The sequence below is a fragment of the Manihot esculenta genome, chromosome 16, assembly GCF_001659605.2.
Source record: "Manihot esculenta cultivar AM560-2 chromosome 16, M.esculenta_v8, whole genome shotgun sequence".
NCBI classification, from domain to species: Eukaryota; Viridiplantae; Streptophyta; class Magnoliopsida; order Malpighiales; family Euphorbiaceae; genus Manihot; species Manihot esculenta.
Genome location: NC_035176.2, coordinates 28,030,200 through 28,043,147, shown reverse-complemented (window position 1 = coordinate 28,043,147; position 12,948 = coordinate 28,030,200). Strand labels below are relative to the sequence as shown.

Here is a 12,948-nt window from a genome sequence, read left to right as displayed (position 1 = left end):
TCATTATTCTTATTATTTTTAAATTAAATATAAATATTTATTTTATAAATAATAATATTTTTCACATTAAAAATAATTTTTCATACCAACATTAATATTTTCACAATATTTAAAATCTAAACTTTACATAATTTTTTTTACCATTAAAAAAATTAAATTAAGATAAACACTTTTTTTAAAAAATTAATAAAATAATATAATAAATTTCTTAATATCAATTATAAATGCATTAAATATTAGTACTTAATAGTAAATTAAATTCTAAATAAAACAGTTATTAATTAAGAAAACACAAATTAATTTAAAGTTAAAATAAACAAAATATAAAGAATAAAAGAGAAGAAGAAAAAAAGAGTTCTCAATTCCTAATTAAGTAATTTTGATACAAAATAATTTTAAGTGAAATCATTTTTTATAAAATCTTAATAATTTTGATAAAATTTATTTTTAATTCAAAATTAATTATCACAAAAATTGAAAAAAAAATATTTTTAGTTTTATCAAATATAAAAATTAAAAAAATATATAATTCATTTAAATTCTCTAAAAAATTATAATTTCAAACAAAGAGTTAAAATCTTTTGGGGTTTGGAACAATGTAGTTTTTATAAGAGATGAAAATCAATTTGGTTTCAGTTAATTTGTATTAATACTACATAATCAAACAAAAATAATCGAAATCTTTTACATAAAAATCCAAATTAAACTGGTATTTTTAAATTTTAAATTAAAAAAATTAAATCAAAATCAATTCATTTAATTTTTCAATTTTCAATTTAATTACTTATAATTTCGCAAGCTAACCAAAATAACCAGATTTTTATTAATTAATACATTATTTATAATTCTATAATAAAATACAATTTATAACTATTATTTTTACAGGTTCATTAATAACATTACATTTATAATAATTAATTATATTTATTAGTTCCGCAAATAAAACCTATATTTTAATTAATGAATATTCTAAAATATACTTTTATTTAATTTTCTTTAATTTCACTTTTTAAAATTTTGGTTAATTAAAATTTGGATTTGATTAATAGAACGCTGACAAAAACTCCCTCTTCCTACTTTGTTCCATGAAACGCAATCCATCTTCGTACAAAAATCAGCATCAGTGAAGTGTTGCGTAGCAATTTAGCATTGAAAATCGACAAACATTTACCCTAAAATTCAATTTCAGCCTGTGTCCTGCGCGTGGAAGTGCAAGAGCAACCAAAATAGAAATCCAAGCTATGGAAATGTAGGTTGGCGATTAGACCTGCCACTTGATTCTGAAAATTATGAACAGGAATGCAACTAAATCCAGAAAATATCACCAGTCCAACAATTTGCCACATCCTTGACTATGCCTCTGCTATAGGTTTTTATCAAAAATCAAGCAGGAAGAGTTTTGGGAATAAGGAGACTGCCTTGGACCATGCAATTCATGAGCAGATTCTTTGAAGTTCAAATTTATTTAGCAAGAGTTGCCCTTCCACACAAGTTATATCTCAGTAAATAAACAGAGCTTTATTATTTGCATTTCTTTAACATTACGAAGAGGTGCATGAGAAATGAAATTTACAGTGATTCTGTTTGATCAGGGATGGGGGTATTCACAGCTTTCCGTGAAAACTTGTAAATCTCTCATGGGTTTTTCACGTTTGAGAATGGGATTGGCATGAAAGCTCCATGAAAACCATATGGAACTCTGCAAGGCAGTGTGATTCTGGCAACTGGTTCACTGGTAAACTTCTTTGTGTCAATTATATAAGCCTGCATGGAGACACACACACACACACAAAATAAAAGCAAATGCATCAGGAATAGTATAAAGATATGATTAGTTTCCTGCAGCTACAAACTATGAACTTACTTTAGAAACATTAGAATCTTCATTATGAACAAAAGTGATGAGCCAACCATCATCTTCTTCAAGACTTGGTCTTTTAGGAACAAAAGCAGCTCCGGTGCAGAAGGTGTTCTTCTCCAACATATGATATTCCACCTTTATCAGTTCACCAAATTTGTTATCTCTTTCTGTTTCTTCAAAGTATATTTTCGCTAGACCTCCAAATTTTGCCATGCCTGAAATAATCAACTACTTTAAGCAACAACATAAATAAATCGTCAGGGTTAGAACACAACTGATAAATAATTATCACCTGAAGTAGAGCTGGCCTCAGAGTCAACAACTTGTGTGTAGCCATATTTGTTCTTAAGTCCAGTGAAGTCTCCATTGATCATTGGAAAATCTATGGAGAATTCGGTTCCAGAAAGATATCTTTCTCTGACATTTCCAGTTTCCATGTTTAATCGCCATTCATGGCAGCGAGAAAACAATGATCCATCTTCACCTGTGTTAGAATCTGATTCTCTATGCCTAAACCTTCTTGAAAACCACTCGGACTTATTCAAGCCCAGATGAGGTCCTGGAATGATTGAATCAAGAGCTTTACATCCCCACACTACCACCTGTTCATATTCAAATAGCATGCAAACCCATCAATATATATTTGTGAGAATTTTAATTTAATGAAAAGTATAAAAAATTACTATATGTTTTCATCAAGTTTTCATTTCAAAATTTATGATTCAATTATTATCATAATAGTAAACAACGACAATTTACAAACGTCATCAGAAAATTTGATGTAGAATTAAGTCATATCATGAGATACTATTTTAACACCGTAGAAAAGTAATATTTCTTGTATATATTACAATAGAGATTACAATATATTTATACATAAAATACTTATCTAGAAACGAAAGGAAATGAATCCTTTTATCAAGTTATAATCATACAATTCCTAAGATCAAACAACTACCAAATCTATCCATATTTACTTCATATATCAACATACATACTTCCTATAACACTCCCCTCAAGTTAGAGTATAGATGTTAATCATGCTCAACTTGTTACATATATAGTCAACTCTAGTCCCATTTAGAGCTTTAGTGAATATAACCCCTAATTGTTCTCCAATTCTGATATGCTCTGTTGAAATTATTTTTTGTTGAACCTTTTCACGAATAAAATGGCAGTCAATCTCGATATGTTTGGTCTCTCATAAAATACTGGATTAGAGACAATGTAGATAATTATTTGATTAACACACCACAACTTAGTAGGCACCGAATTTATGAATCCAACCTTTTCTAACAGTTGACGCACCCAAAAGACTTCACATATGGCTTGTGCCATAACACAATATTCAAATTTAGCAGTAGAACGAGAGACCACATTTTATTTTTTATTTCTCCATGAGACCATGTTATCTTCCACAAAAACACAATATCTAATGGTTGATTTCCTATCAACTTTTGAACTTACCCGATCAGCATCAGAAAAAATTCAATGTTTGAGTACCCATGGTTACCATAGAAGAGGCTACGTCTTGGAGCCCCTTTTAAGTAGCAAAAAATCTGTCCCAAAGCATTCCACTAATTAACAGTAGGAGAAAACATAAACTAAATCACCACACTCAGTGAATATGCAATACAAAACGAGTCATCGTCAAATAATTCAGCTTGCCAACTAATTTTCTATACATTTCAGGATCAAGAATATATTTTCTTTGATATAAGAAAATGTATTTCTTACACCGCATAACTTTAATGTCTAAAAAATATTTCAAGATACCCAAATCCTTTATATGAAACTGTGTTTTGAGAAATTCTTTTAGAGATATAATGCCAGCAACATCACTTTCTGTGAGAATAATATCATCCGCATATACTACAAGCAGAATTACTCCACTATCAGAATTTCTATAAAAATATTGAGTAATTATACTTACTCATCTGCATACCAAATTGTTAGACCACCTTACTAAACCTGCCAAACCATGCCCGAGGACTCTGTTTCAAGCCATAGAGAGATTTTTAAAGTCTACAAACCTTGCCTAATTCCCCTTAAGCAACAAAATCAGGTAGTTTCTTAATATAAACTTTTTTCTTAAGGTCACCATAGAGAAAAGTATTTTTAATATCCAGTTGATGCAAAAGCTAATCATGTATAGTTGCCAAGGAAATAAACAATCGAACAGATGCGAGCTTGGCAACTGGAAAGAAGTTATCATAATAGTCAACTCCATAAGTTTGAGCATAATCTTTAGCTACTAAATAGGCCTTGAGGCGAGCAACAGATCTATCAATGTTTACTTTCATCGCAAACACCCACTTACACCCAATAGCTCATTTTCCTGGAGGCAAGGACACAAATTCCCAAGTACCATTAGTTTCTAGGGGTATTATTTCCTCTTTCATCGCAGCATGCCAACCATGACAAGATAAAGTCTCGATAATAGTTTTGGAGATTAAAATAGAATCTAAAGCAGTGGCAAAACAACGAGAAGAAGAGAATAATTTATCATAAGAAACAAAAGATGAAATAGGATGAGTACAAGTACGTCTACTTTTGTGAAGGGCAATGGGCAGATCCAAGTCAAACAGTGACGGATCGGTGGGGACGAGATCCATCGAGACGAGATCTATCGATGAAGAAGCCTCTATGCATATGGAACAAACATGAAAAATAGGAGGGCGACCTGGCACATGAGCGGAAGGTGCAGGAAGATTCTAAGGGTGAGACAAAGAGCAAACAATATATACTAAAAGGTTGTCTTCCTCCCCCTGTGTGCCATAAACAGATGATGGTAAAAAGAATGAAGTGGACTCAAAAAATGTTACATCAGTAGACACAATATATCGATTAAGATTAGGAGAAAAATAACGATACCCTTTTTTAAGCCAAGAGTAGCCAGAAAAAACACATTAGAGTGATTTGGACTCCAATTTAGTAACTTGTGGACGAACATCACGAATAAAATAAATACACTCAAAGATACATGGTTCAATAGAAAACAAAGATTTAGTGGAAAATAAAATGTTATAAGAGATATCGCTATGAAGAACGGAGGAAGACATGCAATTGGTCAAAAAATAAGCAATGGATACAGCATCAGTCCAAAAATATCTAGGGACTTTCATATGGAATAAGAGAGGTCTGGCTACTTCAAAAAAATATCAATTTTTTTCGTTCGACAATCCGATTCTATGAAGGAGCGTCAACTTAGGAAGATTGTTGAAGAATCCATTTTTGTGATAAATAAGATTACAATTCCCTAGAAAGATATTTTTTTAGCATTATCACTTTGCAATATTCAAATAGAAATATTAAATTGAGTTTAGATTTCAACATAGAAAGCATAAAAAATAGAGAATAATTCTGAATGAATCTTCATTAAAAATAACCAAGTAGTGCGAGAGAAATCATCAATAAAAGTAACAAAGTACTTAAAGCTAGACTTAGATACAATAGGACAAGGACTCCAATCATCTGAATGTACTAACTCAAAAGGGAACGAAGCCTATTTATTGACTCGAGACATTGGAGGTAAACGATAATGTTTGGCAAATTAACTCCACTCACAATCTAAAACAGATAAAGATTGAAACTGTGGACATAATTTTTTTAAAGTATAGAGGGAAGAATGCCCCAACCGACAATGAACATCAAAAAGAGTAAAACTCATTGAACATGCAAAAGATCTAGGTATTTTTTAATCCAGGATGTAAAGACCCTCTGACTCACGTCCTCTACCAATAATCTGCTTCATCGAAAGATCCTGAAACACACAATGATCAGGAAAGAATGAGACACAACAATTTAGTGCATGAGTGAGTTTACTAACGAAAAGCAAATTAAAGAAGAACTTAGAAAGGCATAACACAAAGGATACAAAAAGTGAAGGTGTTAAGTTGACATGTTCAGAACCCATGACAGAAGATTTAGAGCCATCAACAAGAGTAACATAAGAAGACGATGTATGAGACTTAAGATTGGATAAAATGGTAGAATTACCTGAACATATGATCAATAACACTAGAATCAATAATCCATTTTGAGGATGAAGACATAAGGCATGCAGTAGAGTTACCTGACTCAGCAATTGTAGTGATAGGAGAATTAGAGGATTTTAGAGATGTCTGGTATTGAGTGAATTGTGCATATTCATCTGTAGATATTAAAATACGCTAATCAGGAGAAGTCTCAATTGTCATGTGCGCCATTTGTGAGTGTTAATTCTTATTCTGAAGTTTTAGACATGTCTTCTTAGTGTGTCCAGGTTCACAGAAGTAATAACAAATGATTCCACCGAAGTCAGAAGTAGGAACTGCTTCGCCACCACATTGAGATCTTTTACTACCATTAAAACCTCCCTTGTTCCCACCTCTGTTATTCTGTCTGCCACTGTCATTGTGGCTATCAAGGGCACTAGTGGTATGTGGAATAACTAGAGAGGAAGATTTTGTACGCAACATCCGAGTAAAAGCATCATATAACGATGACATTTTAGAGTCAGAAAGAATATAAAATACGAGGTCAGAGTTCTATCATGTTTCTCAACCCGATAAAACGTCTTACACACCTCATAAATACGAGAAATATTGTCTTTGCCTGAGTATAAAAATTTCAAATAATCCATTAATTTTTTAATAAATTCACAGTGATTAATAAGACTGATTATCTCACTAAGAATGAAATTTTGGATCTGCAAAAATAATCGAGCATCATTCCTCATCTAATCTTTCCTAGTGTTATCAATTGGAGGATCCTTGATAAGGTGATCATTTATTCTGATATTTTGTAAATAAATACGGATAGTCTTACTCCAATCCAGAAAATTAGATCCATTTAATTTATGTTCTGTGATTTTAGCATCACAAGAATCATGTTAGTTATGGTATTTTTAATTTCAACCATGAAACTAGTCCACCCAAATCAAAGGCAACAGAAGGCATGGGAAAAAAAGGGATGTGAATAGTACCAGGAGTGAACAGTACCCAAAATGCAATCCAATCCAAAAACACCTCCACAAACATCCAAGCGGCAAACTGACTATAGAACTGAAGAGAGGACCTCGAGCAACACCGGTGATGGTGATTGGCAGTGATGGATCTAGAAATTTAAATCAAAAGGGCTCAATTTTATTTTGTCAGTACAACGTCAAATTTTATTCATTTCAGAAAAAAAATTTATGCATATATATATATATATATATATTTGTCAAGTGGGCTAGCGTCCTGCTCAGATCCCTTTGAATCATAGTATTTGGGCTTGCTAAACTATAAAGAATTGGAATTGCACCTCTGCTAACAGTTTAAACTTTTGGCATGGTGGTAAGCGCTTGATCCTACAAGCTTTTGGCATGATGGTAAGCGCTCGTTCCTACAATTGGTATTAGAGCCAAAGTCATGGGTTCCGAATCCTAGCAGGTGCTGGGGAGAGGGGATTATTGATCAAGTGGGCCAGGAGCTCAGATCCCTTTGAATCATGGCGTTTGGACTTGCTACGCTATGGTAAGTGCTCGATCCTACAATGTATATATTAAAAACAAAGTTCTAAAATTGTGATGAAATTAATAAAAAAAAATTCATATGAATAAAACCTATTAAACTCATTAAATAATCTAACCATTACTATGTTACTCTTTTTTTTAATTTAAATTTTATTTTCATAAATTAAAAGTTTAATATATAATTTCAATCACATAAATATAAATAAACAAAACTAACTATCACTTTATAATAATAAAAGATAAGTGTATAAAAATAAATTAGACAATGAGTGAACACTAATTTTATAAGTAGTTTGAAAAAAAAAATAGTACACTTAAATTGAAACCTTATATTAGAAGTAAATTTTATGGATTGGAAAAGAATAAAAAACGCAAAATTGTCGATATCAAAATAGTGTTTGGGTTGTAGTTTTATTTATAAAATAATTATTCTCAAAGTTATTTTTAAAAAATTTATTAGTTTGTATCAGTATAACTTGAAAATTCATTAGTTTGTTTCATGTATCAAAATCACTCCAGTAGGATGTCTCTATAAAATTAAATTATTTAATAGTTTGTTAAAATAATTGTTAATCACTTTGTTTTAGCTTCATTCAATAAAACTAAATAGTATATACATTTAAATTTATATATATTAAATAATATGTATAGTTAAAATTATATGAAGTAAATAATATAAGTATTTAATATAGATTAATTGATTTTTTTTTATAAAAGGGTAAAAGAATTTAATTTTATAAAATATAAAGGTATTTTAATTATATAATTTTCAAATAGAAATAAATTAAAAATTTATTTGAAAATTTAAAAACTTAATAATAAATTTTCTTTTATTTATTTAAAATTAAGAAAAAATTATCTAAATATCCCTAGATAATCTTAAAAAGTTAAGGGGCACGGCACATCCATCTCTAGTGATCGAAACACAGGTAGACAAGTGACGCGCCTCTACACATCAACGAGTGAGATAGCGTCAGAAATTAGTTGCAGCATGTGAAGGTCACTCGCTAGTCAGACAGTTGTCGGCTCTTCAGGACAGCGTCGCTGACATTCTTTTTGGGCAGGCTATGAAAAACAAATATCATCCTATCAGGGTGACCTAAAAGAACAGAACACATGGAGTACTAAGTCTCCAAACAGAATAAAGGGAAAAGAAATTTAAATTTTGTTCAAAAGACTCTCATACCATTTATAAAAATAATATTTTTATATATATTACAATAGAAATCACAACATATTTATAGAAAATCTTTTTATTAAGTCTATAATTATACAATTATTGAGATGAATCAACTAACAAATTTATTCATATTCACTTTTAATATCAACATATCTATTTTCTATAACAAACATAAATTAAATCACTCACTCTAAAATGAAAATGAAAATGAATATGATTATATGGTACTTTTTATTAGAAAACAGTGTAAAAAAATATAATTTTAAGTGGTGCGTTGCACTATTTTTAAAAATTATATTTTTATTTTTATAACACTTTTTAATATTTTTTAATTAATAATTATATTTTATTTATCAAAAAAGGCATTTGCTAACCTACAAATCTGGATATTTTGTTATACCCTTTAATTTGATATTCTAAAAATATTTCTCTATAAGGGTTACCTCATTACCATCCTCGAAACAGTTGAGGATATGAAACGTGCAATTTGGTTCAACCTCAAACCACCGCATCGAGTCTGCTTCACCGTATCGAGGCATTATCCCAATCCTTGCATAATCTTCCTTGTTATACTTTATTAACCTGCATGCATGCATATCAACCTTGAATATTAAAAGAAATAATAATCTTTTTTTCCCCTTATTACACAGATGAAGTCCAAGGATATGTACTCACGGGCCTCCTGTAAGGAGTCTGTGTATGTCCAAGGTTAATGGAAAATCCAAGATCAGATTGTACCTGGAAACACAGAATCTCTTTAGCAAACTAAGGCTACAGAGAAAACAACTAAAGAAGTAGACAATGTTTTAACTCACCTCTCTGTAACTCCAATGTCGTGGCAGAGGGTGCATCTTTCCAATTTGATATCCACTTTATGAACCATTCTCTTTCCATCAGCTGAAAATATTGGAAGCTGATGCATTAAAAAGAGGATCACACAATTACATGGTAGTGCAAAATTTGTTCTAAAGTAGCAATTTTTACCAGAAATTACACCCAATTCCATGAAAGGTTTCTTAGCATCCACCCCCATCACAACCAGCTCCCCTGAACCTGGAGCTCTCTGCAAACCCAAGTGACAACGTTAGAACAACTTCAGATCAAATTGGTAATATTTTTCAATTGTCTGAAGACAAGAACCTTAGCGTGGCTAGTAAAAGGTCGATTCCAGGATCCATTGACATCCCAATTGTCTAAAGTTTCAAGGGTGAAGATGTCAATTTCTTGAGGAATATGATTTTCAGCAACAGAGTAGAACTTCCCAGCATGCTCAAAAACATTTGTGTTGCTAATGTACTTGTTAACTTTCCCAAACCGAAGCTAAATTTCCAGGCAAAAAGATATTAATTAGTTAGATTATCTTGTCATAATAACGCAATTTGGGATGCGGTGAAACGTTGAATTTGGGATCAGTACGTGCCCACCAGATTTAGCAAGTAAGCTGATAATATTGCTGCTGAATTGCCTTCAATTGCAGGAAGAAAAGATGGTTTGTTTCTTTGTTTTTCTTGCTGGAAAGTTTCAGTTTCGACATGTCTGTTGTTGTAGAGAACAGTCCAGCTTCCATCAGTAGCTCTGTCAAAATATAAAGCATGAAGCATTCCTTCTCCTTCTACCCAGATGTGGCTCGACTTCCCAAACATGGAGGTGGCTGATTTCAGCCCTCCGAATAGAGGATTTGGTCCTGTAATTACATATCTACAGATTGAGCTTCTAAATTAGGACAACCCACTTGCCAAAATTGGCGAATCTTAGAGTTTTCCGACGCACAGAACGAAATGCATTGGACTTCTCAATGCATCGGGCTTCTCACCATCTCAATTAATGACTGGTTCATATTTACTACGTTAAAGCGGAGAAAAAAATTATCTAATCATATAATTTTTATATAAAATAATTCAGATAGTTATATTTTATATCCATAATGAAATGAATCTAAGCAAGAATTTGTCGCTTACACCAGTCCTTAACAATCAAAATTACCAAAAAAGTCATCCATTGAGCCAATGCACCCATGTCTGACACTTACGTCCTCTGTAATACTTTCTTTAAGCTAATAGTCAAATTATATTAAATATTATCGAAGTGGCTGTGTTGGAGACATACCGTTTCTTACATAGACGCCTTCCGAGAAATCATATGGAATCTTCCCTTCAATGCTGTCAACCACAATGGCTTCCTTCAATTCATCCACCGGAGCGAAGTTGCTCTGCAAGTGATTGAACATATAAGCCTGAGAAACAAAATCTACAACGCAAATGTTGGAAAATTAACTGATTGTACCTGCGATGGAAGTAGTGGCTGATCGACGAACTCGAAAAAGGAATCAACGAAAGCATCTAATAGTTTTAGAGAAGTGTTATTGAAGGTTTTGGAGACATGATCAATTTGCAGACGAAGCAGCTGCAACTCTCTGGGAAATGGCGGCTGCTACCGAAAACAAAATTACTACAAGCATTAATAATTGAACGAGGATCGATATCCCGACAGGGTTATGGAGAAAGAAGTGAAAATTACTATACCTTGACAAAAGAGGAGAGATGAGTGGTTTTGAAATGATAGAATCTGTCTGACAAGGAAGACTTTTGCAGACAGCAATTCAGTTGAAATGCAGAATGTAATGAAGAAGCCATACCTGTTGCCTTGGATTGTGACGAAGCAGAAGCACGTCTATATACACACAAAGGACAAGAAATAAAGTGTTTGTTTTATTTATACATATATTATTAATGTATGCTAAAATTTAAAAACTATCGACTATGAATATGACTGTTTGAGGATGAAACTAACACTATTCCTAATATTACATAATAATAACAAAAAAATGTCATGTCCCACTTGTTCTTTCTTCAACAATTTTCAATAATTTCTGATTTTTAATGGAGTTCTTAGTAGAATTCAAACCCATATAAAGTTTTGACAATCTGTAAAAAAAAAATAAACGAATAGATATTATAGAATTTTTAAGAAATTCTTTAATTTTTTTAAAAACTGACGATTATTTATCTGTTTTTTATCTTTCTTAAATAAATGAAAGATTGAAGAATATCCAAAAAGGCATTTAGATAATCAATCGGATTTTATCTCTGTTAAAGTCACGTGATAAGGTTAAGTGATCATATTCGATTTTAGCAAGAAAAAAAAACACTTCAGTTCTCAGCTTTTTATCAAAAACTTACTCTGTTTTAGAAAAATTGAATCTTCGTGCTATTATTAATTATTCTAATAAATATAATTTAAACAATAATTATCAATTATGAGACGGATATAGTAAAATTATGTAGTCGGAATATTGTATATATATTTTACTGTTTAATTTTTTATCTTTACATTATTAATATGAAGCCTGAATTAAGTAACAGCTCATAGTCAAGTAATTTCATGTAACCATAGTTACATAAAATTAGATAAAAAGTGATGCAATGATGCAAGCTAGTTCTAATTTGATATAATTGTGCCCATGATCAAGTAATTTAATATAATTATAATTAGGTAAAAAAAACTGAAATTATGCAATTTGGTATTTAATATTAAATATATTATATTGAATAAATATTAAAGCTATTTTATATTGAATTTTAAATAAATGAAGTGTTATCTATTATCTTTTATTAATAATCTACGTGTAACAACTCTTTATAATATTAAATATATTATATTAGTAAATATTTATTACAAATAAATTTCTATTATATAAAATATGTATCTTAAAATATTTTATTAAATATTTATACTTAATATTATAAATTATGTATCTATTTTTTATATTTAAAAAAATTTACTTCCTATTAATAATATTATAAATAAAATAAAATATTATATATTTTAAATTATAATTTTTTATATTTTAATTTTTTATTAATATATATAATATTATATAAAAGTAAAAATATAGAGTGAGTAATGAAACTAATAAAATAACGTCAGTCATATAGAGTAAATAATGAAATTAATAAAAAATAATGTTATTGTAATAATAATATATATTTAAGAATTATTTTATTATTTAAATAGAATTTTAAAAATTATATTATAATTTACCATTAATTTGTATAAGGTTTATCTAATCTTTTTTAGTAATTTTTTTTAGTCATAATTGTGATAAATTGAAAAAATTTAATTTTATTATTTAAAATTTAAAATATTTGATATAAATATAAATGATTGTAAATATTATAATTTTTTTATTTAATAACCCTACTGCATATTAGATATGAATAGTTTGAGCATTATGTAGAGTTTAAAATAATAACTTCAATTGGGATTGTTTCATGTAAGGTCATAATTTCACGATGTTGCTGAAATTAGTGTATTATTGGGGCGAAATGGAAATGTGCTGTTTTTTTAAATGAAAATTGAAAATTGAAAGAGTAGAACTTGAGATCTCTCATATTTACTTAGATACACTTA

General features: G+C 30.1%; 1 protein-coding gene across 1 annotated transcript; it reads right to left on the bottom strand.

Annotated features, from left to right (window-relative positions):
• Positions 1–1,457: 1,457 nt before the first annotated feature.
• LOC110602902 (carotenoid 9,10(9',10')-cleavage dioxygenase 1) lies at positions 1,458–11,188 on the bottom strand. Its single transcript, XM_043952147.1, has 12 exons — positions 11,061–11,188; positions 10,822–10,965; positions 10,645–10,747; positions 9,963–10,222; positions 9,679–9,858; positions 9,523–9,601; positions 9,354–9,435; positions 9,214–9,276; positions 8,982–9,120; positions 2,154–2,463; positions 1,865–2,076; positions 1,458–1,764 (listed from the first exon to the last, which is right to left on the bottom strand). Exons 1-12 carry the CDS (start codon positions 11,169–11,171, stop codon positions 1,636–1,638), a joined length of 1,812 nt encoding a protein of 603 aa, XP_043808082.1. The 5' UTR covers positions 11,172–11,188; the 3' UTR covers positions 1,458–1,635.
• Between the last annotated feature and the right edge of the window lie 1,760 nt (positions 11,189–12,948).

Bases quoted from the DNA above. Each gene is read 5' to 3' on its own strand.
- LOC110602902 (XM_043952147.1), bottom strand. From the start codon at position 11,171: ATGGCTTCTTCATTACATTCTGCATTTCAACTGAATTGCTGTCTGCAA. The intron at 10,748-10,821 runs GTACAATCAGTT...AATCACTTGCAG, and splicing joins AGCCACTACTTCCATCGCAG to AGCAACTTCGCTCCGGTGGA. The intron at 9,859-9,962 runs GTGGGCACGTAC...CTGGAAATTTAG, and splicing joins CAGCTTACTTGCTAAATCTG to CTTCGGTTTGGGAAAGTTAA.